General features: G+C 32.1%; 1 protein-coding gene across 1 annotated transcript; it reads right to left on the bottom strand.

The window, feature by feature from the left end:
• Window positions 1-4,999: 4,999 nt before the first annotated feature.
• On the bottom strand, window positions 5,000-8,733 carry LOC141598293 (uncharacterized). Its single transcript, XM_074418106.1, has 3 exons — window positions 8,441-8,733; window positions 5,276-6,205; window positions 5,000-5,189 (listed from the first exon to the last, which is right to left on the bottom strand). Exons 2-3 carry the CDS (start codon window positions 6,180-6,182, stop codon window positions 5,146-5,148), a joined length of 951 nt encoding a protein of 316 aa, XP_074274207.1. The 5' UTR covers window positions 6,183-6,205; window positions 8,441-8,733; the 3' UTR covers window positions 5,000-5,145.
• Between the last annotated feature and the right edge of the window lie 4,848 nt (window positions 8,734-13,581).

Below are 13,581 nucleotides of genomic sequence, written 5' to 3'. Positions count from 1 at the left end.
TTATCTTCATAAATCCGGATATTAAAGATGTATTATAATACTCCAAAAATCTTAAATCATTCTCAATGATCAATATGTCATTCACATATAAGACTAATTAAAATTTCCGTAACTCCCACTAAACTTCATGTATAAACACAACTTCTCGACTTATCGAGAAATGTTTTATCACATGATCAAAATGTTGATTCCAACTCATTGATGTCCTACTTAAGACCTTTTCTTAAGTTTCACATTATCTTAGGATTGCAAGAATCTTCAAAACTTAAGACATGTATAGAATACATTCCTTCTAATTGAAGAAGTGGGTTTTAGATTCACTTGCTGTATGTGTATCCTCATAATGAAACACAATCCCTAAGAATATCCAAATAGACTTAAGCATTTCAATTAGTGAAAAACCCTTTGCAACCAATCAAGCTTTGAAATTTCTCTTTATTAGTGCAAAACCCTTTGTCACTAATCAAGCCTTTTTGTTTCGGATTTTCATGGCTCTAAGCCTTGTATTGAGTTGTGACTTTAAACACTCTCATGTAAGTCATATGTTCATTACTTTCCAGAAGTAATCAACTTTGAATAAAACGATTTCTTTTGTAAGTTATAAGCTCTTTACTTTCTTAAAAGTAGCATGAATTCATCATCTTTAACAAGTGACGAATTTATCCTCCTAGGTTTTAAAGAAACAACGTCTTACACAAAACATATCATGTAGCCAAGAAAGACCAGTTTCTTGCGACATAACATTCTTTGTGGCTCTTGAATAATTTCTCCCACTCTGTCTTCTAGAAATAAACTAGTATTTTAGAAAGACAGCTTCACGAGCCGCAAACCCGTCGTACTCGTGATAATTGAAAGGGAAAAATGAGCATTTGTTTCTTGTGAAAACTTACAAACATGGTACCTGTTAGGTTCATATACCTATTATTAGACTCCTCTAATAGTGAACTAATTAACTTATAAATTATTTGTTCTTTAGATCTAGTGCATGCATAACAAAATGAAAGATTTATAAGAAAAACAATGTTCCTTACATTGTTGGTTGGTTCAAAAATTTGGGCACAAGTAAGGTCACCTTCCTTCACTTGTTCTTGAGCTTATAATGATGGATGATCCTCCTAAGACTCCAAGTTTAGAAGCCACTCCAATAAATTGCACCCAAGATGAATCCCAAAAATCTCTACTAATATTAACTAGATATGTAGTAGAAATATTACCTTAATAATACTAATATTCTTATATTACTACTTCTAGTAATAGATTTGGTGTATTAGTATTTATTGAGAGCTTGTATGAATTTTGCATGTGAGAAAGCTAGAGAGATATAAACTAAACTAGCCAAAAAACAAGAAGTGAGAAAATGAGCAACCAAATGCTCCTTTTATCAAGCCAAAACCGGTGGCTTTTGGACAAAAGAGGAATCGTTTGTCTTTTGTTTTTAGTCTATAGTTTGTGTAGGTAGTGTGTATGGTTTAAGCTTTGTAAGATATGTCATGGATAAGTCACTATCACACATTGTTATAACAAATGAACAAGACAAACTAGAGCATCTTTTGCTCTTGTCTTTGGCCGAAATATTGGTCCTTTATGGACCATTTTTGCCTTTTGTCATTTGTCCCACAAATGCTTATAAGTCATATGTTTAACTATCTTACATATTTAATTATTAATGTAATCATTTAACAATTAAATATTACAATTAATAATATAATATACACTTCACTTTTTGAGTAGTATACTACCATTATATCAATATATAATGGGTCCCATAATTATTAGTTAGTTAAAATTACAACTTCTTGTAACTTTAAATAACTAATTACCTCTACCTCAAAACTTATATTAATATCTCAACTAATTTAGTAATATAACACTTAATTACTAAATTTAATCTTTATTTAATCACATTAAAATAAGACGCAAAATTGCACTCCCATAATTAAAGAATTAATTAATTCGTATCGCATACAATTAATTAAATATCTATTTAGGCCTCATCCTATAGGTGTGACCTAAAGGGATCAACTGGCCACCACCGTCACACGACAGTAATGTCAAACTCTAGTTAGCCAATCATTACCGATTAATGACGGTCAGTTGACTGTATAAAGAATCATCGCTCACGTATTCTTAACTTGAGATTTAATTATGATATTTAAATCATGTGATCGCACTATTTTTGAGGACACATTTCCCAACAATCTCCCACTTGTCCTCGACAAGTGTGCGTCACCAATTCTCTTGTCCTATTACAATCTCCCACTCAATGCAAGGTGTCTTGCAGGTCGTACTTACATTTGATCATATCTTAAATGGTTTTCTCGATCTGGAGATTAACTGTCTGACCGGAATTATCTATCATAGATACCTTCCGAGCGTGGCCACGCATTTCCAGTTAACTACTCCTCGAGTGGCCTTGAGATTTCAAACAACCCTGACAAGGGGTGGACAATTTCTATCGCCCTATTTCCTTCGTTCAGCCACAGTCCATCATAACCCAAAATATACCCAGTTTGACCTCATTTACGAAATCGTAGAGTATAAATCAAAGCTAATCAGAAGTTGTGCCAACTTGGGCGAATAGTCTCTAGTCAAAAGAATTGACTCATAAGAATACTATAGTAGCTCTTGCCACGACCAGACTTTATGAATTACCAGAACTCTATAAGCGGTCACTGCCCGACAGATTGTCCCATACAGTCTGCCTATGTGATCGACTAGTCATCCCATATGACTCTATGGCACTTGAACTTGTCATCAATCGCATCACACTCTAGTCACTTCGAGACGTCACCTCATATAAATAACTAGGGGCGAATACCATGTCAATCCAGTTCACTTTAATGGGGTTCAATTTGTCTCTACAACCCATTCGGATACGACAAGGTAGCGGGTGAGTTTAATAAAACTCAAACGATAAATGTGATTATCACATATGAATAGTCAATACACTATTACTACTTCATATTCTATAATCTCTTGTGTACTAAAACACTAGTTAAAATGCAATACAAGCTTGGCAAGTGGATATACCCGATATCCATATATTCCAACTTAATTAATTGCTTTTTCCTTCCATTCAATGTTATCTCTTAATAACATGAATTTCTCTAAGTATATGTCTAGACTTCATACTAGACCCGAGCTCTTTAACTTGAAATAAGCTCCCACTATTATCGCATAACTTGTGATAAAGTCATTTGTAGAGGGATTTACCCTTAATCCCTACGTTGACTATTTTATCATAACTTACTTAGATTCCTTTTGTAGATATTTCAATGCGTGAAACTAAAACACTTTTCTTAGTTTCTTACTCCTTAGTCAATAACATTAGCTTAATATTTCATCAAATCCTTTTAAGCTTGGAAACTAAAGTTTGTGCAACCCTTCAACACTTAACTTAGTTTATCATCCAAACATATGAACAAGTCATCAATTGTACTTTAAGGCTTTCACAAGCCCATCTTATGAATTAACTTATTATTGACTCATCATGCACCTAGCATATGGTACATCACAGCACGTGCGTCTGTTGGCATACATAATCGTTCTAATGGCGGAAACATTAGCAATTGATTTGATGTAATCAACAACTTAATGGGTTCAGTGAACGACTATGATTCCATCATAGTAATTCCACTTTCATCATCATGAATAAGCCATTCAACTTTGTTGATGTTAAACAGATACGAAAGAACTTATCTTCATAAGACTCTCAGCTCTATGCCAATTTACTCTCACATAGATTCACAATCTAGAATACTTTGCATCCCTTTCCAAGTCTTCCAATTACTCTTGCCAGAAGAGAGCATTGGTACATAATACTCAATAAGTAATATGTCTTCAATGTATAAGACATGGAAATATAATTCTAGCTCCCACTTAACTTCATGTATATCATGATTCTTCAATCATGTAAATGAAACAATTCACTATAATCACATGAACGAAAAGTATAATCCTTTAATGCTTGCTTAAGACCATCCTGTGATCACTTAAGATAGCTACGCATAATATGTTAGGATTCTTAGATCTCCATCCAAGGTTTCGTGTTTCAAACACTTCCTTCTCTAAATTCCCATTTTAGAAAAGCGAATTTAAATCTGATTTGCCATTCTTCATTAAAATGAAATGTGGCAATCCCTAACACAATTTATCTTGATCAACATCTTCATGTAAATCTTATGCATTTGTGTACTCTAAGCTCTATTTACCATTAAAGAGACCCTCACTTTAAAGTAAATCTACTCATGAGCAAATGTTTTTCAGATTGTAATGCTTCGGCTCGTATGTAGGGTCGGATCATGATACTATTACTTTCACAAAGTAATATTTTTGAACAAGAAGACATGTGCGATAAACTCCCACTGAACTATGATTCCATTCTATCTTCATAGACAATAGTTCAATACCAACTCCCACTCTATAATTCTATTACTTTCACAAAGTAACATTTCAACTATAAGAGATGTTTGTGACGATACATTCTACTCCCACTCTATCTCTCAGAAATACACCTAATTTCTTGAGAGATAGCTTTGTGAGACACAAACATATATATTTAACGGAGTTAGCTTTCAAAAGGCCATCCTAACATGGAAGCTTGATAATATACGAGTCTTATCCATGTCATCTGTTTAATAGACTCTCTATTCTAGGTATCTCATGGTTGACCATCCAATTAGAATAATATGTCCATTTGGTATCGTGAATTCCCTACTTGATGAGTTCAAAAACTCATTACAACTTTAGAATTGATCTTATAAATTAGTTGTTACTTTAAGTAACAAAGACATAAGGAGAATCAGATTCATAGCTTATGGACATATAATGATCCCATCATCATAATCGTCTACTTGATAAATTTGAGTTGTTTATCTAATGTTTCTATACGCAAGTAATCAATGATGACGATTTTAGAACAAACAACATAATAAAACAAGTGATTTGGGTTGAAAACCAAATCACCAATATCCAAAATACAACCCGTGTTTAAAGGATACAAACCAATTTCCAATTCACACAAGGAAATAAAAATAGTTCTAAAAACATGAAATTCATCATAAAATTAAAGACAAAGCAAATTAAAAGGCAAGCTTCCATTGATCCATCACCATGGTCGGCTACTCTAGCTTTCCTTGTGATCCTCTAGACTTGCTTCTCCTTGCCTTTGTCCTTGCTAGGAGGGGGCCCTATTTAAAATAAAAAGGGTAATCATCACAACTTGTATCACATACTAATTGAGATTGAAACATAAAAGATAGGGATAGTTATATACCTACTAGAATAACCTTTCCAGCTTTGATGTCGCCAAGATACTTGGAACAGTTTCTCTTCCAATGTCCAACTCCACAACAATAGTGGCACTTGTCCCCGGAGGGGGCACTGTACTTGGGCTTGGAGGAGCTTGCTTCAGAAGTCTTAGCTATGTTCCTGTTGGGAGTTCGCTTCTTTCCCTTCTTCCCATTCTTTTTGAAGATTCCCTTGCTCTTATGATTGACATTGAGCACATCTTTGGTGGTGCTAACACTTAGCCCCATGTCCCATTCGGCTTGCACAAGCATTTTGTGCAACTCATCAAGGGAAACCTTCTTATCTTGCATATTAAAATTCACCCGGAATTGAACATATGCTTTGATTTTGCTTAGGGAATGAAGAATTCGATCAATTACTAGTTCATTAGGAATTTCCACCTTATGCATTTTTAAGGTCTCAACATGCTCCATCAACTTGAGCACATGAGGGCTCACCTTTTGGCCCTCTTTGATGTTAAGATCAAAGAATGCGGAAGCCGCCTCATATTGAATGACCCTAGGAGCTTGTGAAAACATGTTCACAAGCTTCATGTAGATCTCATGAGCGGTGCTAATCTTTATAGCACTTCGTTGGAGTTCGGCCTCCATAGCAAAGATCAATACATTTTTCATTTCGGCCGACTCCTTTTGGTAAACCTCATAGGTTTGCCTAGCGGCGGGGGTGGACCTAGTAGTAATTTCGGTGGGAGCTGCCTTGGTAAGGTAACGAAGCTTGTCGTCACCTTGCGCGGCCAAGCGATGTTGTGCATCCCAATCGGCGAAATTGGACCCATTCTTTTCTAACTTACATCGATCCATGAAGGATCGGAGCCATGACACAATGGTAAGCGAGGCGGAACTAGTGGATGCGGACGTGATTGGAGTTGCCATTGCGATTGATAAAACAAAATTGACTACAAAATAGGAAATGAAGGAATTAATTTACATCTATCGTTTTAATAATACTCGTAAATTTAACTACAAGTATTGCATTTATATAGTGACCTCCACCCAACTACATAAATGATTCCGAGATCCAAATTCATATTAATTCGGGCACGGTGAGCCGATTCATCCCTTATTAATATAACTCGGTAGATTAACCTTTTAATCGATTCTACTTTTAGAACTCTCGGTCGATAAAAATTACTCTAATTCTCATCTTTAGCCCGGAACACATGCGACTACGGTCAACAATACTTCCGTTGAGCTCAATCCAAATTTCGATGTAATAACATTTTGCTATCCCATTTCGCCAACGTAACAAGGTTTGTATTACGGTGAAGCCGGATTAACTCCCTCATGAAATTGGTACTTCATGGGTTTCTACTATTTGGTAAGGCTTTATCTCAATTATTATATGTGAGAGGTCTTGTCAATTATTATCTATCACGTTTTAAGTGAACTAAAGCGGTGAACTACGATAATTATAATTGACACGGTCGATGACTCGATATGATATGCATGTGTTGTTATGGCGATTTGGCGATGCATGCAACATATTAAAAGAAATGCAAAGCAATAAATAAAATTCCTAGTATGGCCTTCCTAAAATAGAAAATCAAATAATCTATTACATATTCGGAAACCAACTCCTTTGGTCCCTTGAATCTTCAAGTGACACGCCTCCCAAGACACCGTCTTCGTCGGATCACCTTTCCGAATGGCACCGTCTTTGAAGATGCTCCATAATTACAAATAATAATAAAAAATACATAGCTATTCCTATTATACATTTGTAAAATGGAAAAACAACTGAAATAAAAATAAAAGTGATACGAGATCACATTAAATTACAACCGAATCAATATTCCCTTTCATTACGGGTAATATTAATTAAACTAAGGCCATACTAAGATAAAATTACATAATTCAAAATTATATAAATAAAAGACATTCAACAATTGAAATATGCAGCATTATAATATGTACCTATCATGCAAAATCATGTGCCAAATCGCTCTATTTAACTTATGTCGTACATACAACCCGGTTTCATGGAAATGCGTGATAATAACCTTTTAAAATCACTAATTAACACTTAAATCACATCTAAGCTCAAGTTAATTATCCTAACACATTTTAGGACTCAAAAATTAGTCATCACTAAATTTTTGACAATAATTCAACTTGATTTAATTTTATGCTCATTTTTGACCTTAAAATCATTATTTATATGAAATAAATCCAAATTAAATTATAAAAGTTTCAAAATTTGAATTTTAAATTTTTGAACATTCTGGAATAAATCCATGATACTCATAATGTCAAAAATCATGGTTAAAATTTTCGAATTAATTTTGAGAAAATATAGTTGCATTTTATCGGTTTTATCTCATAAAATACATAAAGTATACGAAAATTACTCCAATAATTTTTATAACTTTAGATCTGATTAGTGGGATATTAATGAAACTTAAAATAATTTTCTCAAGCCATGCAATACGTTTTAGCTAATTTTTGCTAAAATAGTCACTATTTATGCCATTTTAACTCAAAAATCCATAAATCATGCTAAAGAAGATATTTAAATCTAGAAATTTACATACTCTCTTTAATGTTGCATGTGACATCATATTAAAAGATCATGGCTTACTTCGAAATTTAACTAATTTTAACCATTTTACCTCTTTTAATCCATCTTTATCTCATAAAAGTCATAAATCATGCAAAATTAATCAAATTAACTCGTCCTTTTACACACAACTTGTAAAATATGCATGTGAGGTCATATAAATTTTCCAAGGTCAGAAACGAAATTTAACTATTTTTAGCATTTTAATTCCCATTTTAGTCATAAAAATGTAATAAAATAACCAAAAAACCTTAAAATGAGCAATAAATTTCCATGAATCGTAAAAATGACCTAAAAAATTTTAGGACCAGAATATATAACATGCATGGTGATTTCGTGGCTTATACTAATAAATCACAAATTTTTAAGTTTTATATGTTAACCTTTTAACTCGGAAAAACAATAACCGATTATGCATGCAACATCCTTATGCTCCGATACCACTTGTTAGGTTCATATATCTATTATTAGACTCCTCTAATAGTGAACTAATTAACTTATAAATTATTTGTTCTTTAGATCTAGTGCATGCATAACAAAATGAAAGATTTATAAGAAAAACAATGTTCCTTACATTGTTGGTTGGTTCGAAAATTTGGGCACAAGTAAGGTCACCTTCCTTCACTTGTTCTTGAGCTTATAATGATGGATGATCCTCCTAAGACTCCAAGTTTAGAAGCCACTCCAATAAATTGCACCCAAGATGAATCCCAAAAATCTCTACTAATATTAACTAGATATGTAGTAGAAATATTACCTTAATAATACTAATATTCTTATATTACTACTTCTAGTAATAGATTTGGTGTATTAGTATTTATTGAGAGCTTGTATGAATTTTGCATGTGAGAAAGCTAGAGAGATATAAACTAAACTAGCCAAAAAACAAGAAGTGATAAAATGAGCAACCAAATGCTCCTTTTATCAAGCAAAAACCAGTGGCTTTTGGACAAAAGAGGAATCTTTTGTCTTTTGTTTTTAGTCTATAGTTTGTGTAGGTAGTGTGTATGGTTTAAGCTTTGTAAGATATGTCATGGATAAGTCACTATCACACATTGTTATAACAAATGAACAAGACAAACTAGAGCATCTTTTGCTCTTGTCTTTGGCCGAAATATTGGTCCTTTATGGACCATTTTTGCCTTTTGTCATTTGTCCCACAAATGCTTATAAGTCATATGTTTAACTATCTTACATATTTAATTATTAATGTAATCATTTAACACTTAAATATTACAATTAATAATATAATATACACTTCACTTTTTGAGTAGTATACTACCATTATATCAATATATAATGGGTCCCATAATTACTAGTTAGTTAAAATTACAACTTCTTGTAACTTTAAATAACTAATTACCTCTACCTCAAAACTTATATTAATATCTCAACTAATTTAGTAATATAACACTTAATTACTAAATTTAATCTTTATTTAATCACATTAAAATAAGACGCAAAATTGCACTTCCATAATTAAGGAATTAATTAATTCGTATCGCATACAATCAATTAAATATCTATTTGGGCCTCATCCTATAGGTGTGATCTAAAGGGATCAACTGACCACCACCGTCACACGACAGTAATGTCAAACTCTAGTTAGCCAATCATTACCGATTAATGACGGTCAGTTGACTGTATAAAGAATCATCCCTCACGTATTCTTAATTTGAGATTTAATTATGATATTTAAATCATGTGATCGCACTATTTTTGAGGACACATTTCCCAACAGTACCCTACCATTCCATATCTCATATGAATCGTTTTAGATTTAGTGAAAAAATAATTTAGACAAAATGATAAAAATCCCCAAAAGGATCAAGTAACTCAAAGTAACTTGATTGAAGTTCAAACCATATCGAATAGCGTTTGAATTCTTATCCAATCACACATTATTCCATAATGCGTGCTAAGAGAGATTAACTTGGGATACTATATCACATTTCCTTTGGCTTATATCAAAATCTTCACTTTGATAATCCCATCACGACTAAATCGTGCTTCTTTGAACTTTTGAACTTCTTCAAAGATTTCTCTATTTAACTTATTAAGTGAACACATTAGTGTCAACCTAAATCGTTGGTAAAAGAAAATGATCAACCTATTTTGGATCAATGATTTACAACCTCGATCTCCTTTTCAACCAAAAGGCACGAGACATCTTGCTTTGAATACAAGATACGCATATACCATAAGATCTAATGGTTTCAAGACTACTCGATAACTCTTTGCGTTCATCATTCTAGAAACTAAGGTTTAATTTTTGGGTTACCAATTTGAGTCTTGCATCATCTTCATGATATATCATTCTAGTTTGGTTTAGATTATAATCACCTTGATAATGGGCTAGCCATACATCAAATCATGGTGTATAGGGTCACAAAAGTGAAGCCTCTTTTGTATCTTAACAAAAAATTATATTCTTATTTAGGGTCCATGTACTTAATATTCCTAATTAAGGTACAACTTTAAGCCCAAAACTAGATTGAGTACACAATGACTCTATCTCTCGACATTATTGTTGATAGTCGTCATATTCTAATCATTCTATGTATCGCATACAATGATGAAAACCACCATCGGTTTCTAATATTGACGAAATGGTACTTGCAAAATTTATGTCAATCATATAAACATTTAAAGAAGAAGATCCTATTAGATGTCCCACAACTAATTTGTTGATTCTTCAATTATTTGGGGTTGTTTCCTTTCTAGTGTCTAACATTTAAGACAATGGAAACTTTATCAGTCGGGATTGATAGGTGTAGTATCGTCATTCTCAATAACTTTACCTTTAACATTACCTTGTATCAATTCCATTATAATCTTTACTTCTTGAACCTCGTCCTCATCTTAACGGTTTAAGAGAATGCTCCCACTCATTTCAATGAGTCTTTGCTTTGAGAAGCAAAATTGAATTCATGAAGATTACTCTTCATTTGTTTGTTTTATCCTTAAAACTTTCATTGAAGTGGTTGCGTTATTTTGGTCAATTACGAATTTTACCAAAAAAATTTATCGCTTCAAGGTACTTAATTCAATTAAGTATATGAAAAACAATCCATTGTAAGTAGATGTGTTAGTCAAGAATCAAAAACCTGTTTGATAATGAATAACTTATATCTATACTCTTTACAAGAGATCCTTAGCAATGGTTCATTTGAGGTTTTAGAAGCAAAATTCAAATTTGTCTTTAGTTACGATGTTTTAATGGAGATTTGAATCAAAAATCGAAATGATATCGTATATGAATTGTGGTAAAGAAATAGAACAATATGATAACGGAATAATGAAAACAAAACATTCATCGTTATATTAATACTTGTAAATAACAAGTAAAGCATTTACATATTGACCTCTACCCAATTATGATAAATGATTCCAAGATCCAAATTCATATTAACTTAGGCATCGGTAAAGCCGAAAACAAACCTTTATCAATATAACTCGGTGGATTAACACTTTAATCGATTCTACTTTTAGAACTCTTGGTCGATAAAATTTACATTAAAATTTATCTTTAGCCCGAAACACATCCGGCAACCGTCGAGAATACTTTCGTTGAGTTCAACCCAAATTTCGAATAAATGTGTCCATGATCCAAACTTACATCAACTTGGGCATCGGTAAAGCCGAAAACAACCCTCATCTTTATAAATTCGGTGGGTAGACATTTATCTCCCACTTCACCAACGTAACAAGGTTTGTCTTACGGTAAAGCCGGCTCAACTCCCTTGCGAAACTGGTACTTCATGGTTTCTACTTTTTGGTAAGGCTATTTCTCAATTGATTATTTTAGCGAGAGGTCATGTCAATTTATTATCTATCACGTTTTAAGTGAACTAAAGCGGTGAACTATGATAATTCTAATTGACACGGTCGATAAACTCGATTAAAATGACAATGCATGTTTAGTTATGGCGATTTAGCGATGCATGCAACATATAAATAAAATGCAAAGCATACTAAATAAATCCTAGTATGGCCTTCCTAAAATAGAAAATCTAATTAACTATTACATATTCGGAAACCAACTCCATTGGTCCCTTGAACTTTGGTTGAGGCACGCATCTCGAGGTAACACCGTCTTTATGTATCGCCTTTTGAGTGACACTGTCTTCAAGGAACTCCGGAATAAATAAATTACATAACAAATTACATAATTTCCTATTATACATTTGTAATTAAAATAAAATAAATCTATTAAATTACAAAACGGTGATACGAGATCAAAATAAATTACAACCGAATCGATATTCCCATACATTTCGGGTAATACCAATTAAAAACTAAGGCCATACTAAGTAAATTACATAATTCAAAAATTATATAAAATAAAATTATGACAATCATAAATAAAATGCAGCATTATAATATGTATGAACATGCCCAATTTTATGCTAAATCGCCTTTAAGGAGCCAATATCGTATATTAATCGGTTTTTACGGATTTGCGTGATTCAACCTTTTTAAAATCACAATAAATTACATAAAATCATATTTATGCACAAGTTAATTACCCTAACCATCTTAGGACTCAAAATTAGTCTCCACTAACTATTTGACCATAATTAACTTATATTTCTTAAAATTGTTCATTAATGGACTTAAAATTATAATAAAATGCTATAAACTTCAAATAAATCACAAAAATCCAAATAAATTTGAAATTTGAAATTTAAACTCATGAACATTCTGGAAAAATACCATGACACTCATAATGTTCAAAAACGTAGGTTAAAATTTCGTAAAATTATCGGAAAAACTATGTTGCGGTTTATCGGATTTATCAATAAAAATCATAAAAACATGAGAAAAAATATATTCACCAACTTTTCAATTTTAGATCTGAAAATATAATAAAATGCAACATGTGACGTTTTTCCTTATTCATGGAGTATGTTTTAGCAATTATTCACTAATTAAGTCACTATTTATGCTATTTTTCATCAAAAATCCATAAATCATGCATGAAGACTTTATTATAGCCTATTATTTTACACACATCTTATAAAATTGCATGTGACAAGATACTAAATTTCTATGACCAGATTCGAAATTTATCTCATATTAACCTATTTTTCTTCTAAATCCGATTTTAAACATGAAAAATCCATTTTTCGAGCATAAAAACTCCAAAAATTATGAAAATTTCCAGATCAACTAAACATAATATATGTGAAAACATATCCAAAAACCACTGGAAAATTCGAAGTTTAGCTAATTTTGGTCCAAAAATGACATTTTTATCATAAAAATCACATTTTAATGCCAATATTATATAAAATGAACAATAAAATCCATAAATTAACCAAAATATCCTAATTACATTTTAGGATCAGAAACTTTAACATGCATAAATTATTTTCGTGATATATCATAATAACACAAATTTATAAGTTTTATATGTTAATCGTATAACTCGGAAAAACAATAACCGATTTGCATGCAAACAACCAAGGCTCATGATACCGCTTGTTAGAAATCATATTTTAAATATCACATATTTTGGTTTAAAGTTTTAGTCATAGAAACTTAAAGATCTTATGCATGCAAATCAAATACAAGAGTGAAGAAAAATCGGTTCCTTACAATTGTATTTTCGGCTATATGGGCACAAATGAAGTCTCCTACCTCACTTGTTCTTGAGCTATAATGAATATTAGGATGATCCTCCAAAAATCCCAAAGTAGAGATTCTCCTCTT

This window comes from Silene latifolia, chromosome 9 (genome assembly GCF_048544455.1).
Source record: "Silene latifolia isolate original U9 population chromosome 9, ASM4854445v1, whole genome shotgun sequence".
Taxonomy (NCBI): Eukaryota; Viridiplantae; Streptophyta; class Magnoliopsida; order Caryophyllales; family Caryophyllaceae; genus Silene; species Silene latifolia.
Note: the sequence above shows the minus strand (reverse complement) of the source record. Positions and strands in the feature narration are given on the sequence as shown.

Excerpts from the sequence above, each read along its gene's own strand:
- LOC141598293 (XM_074418106.1), bottom strand. The coding sequence starts at position 6,182 with ATGGCAACTCCAATCACGTCCGCATCCACTAGTTCCGCCTCGCTTACC. Across the intron at positions 5,190-5,275 it reads TGGAAAGGTTATTCTAGTAG|GGCCCCCTCCTAGCAAGGAC; the intron begins GTATATAACTAT and ends TATTTTAAATAG.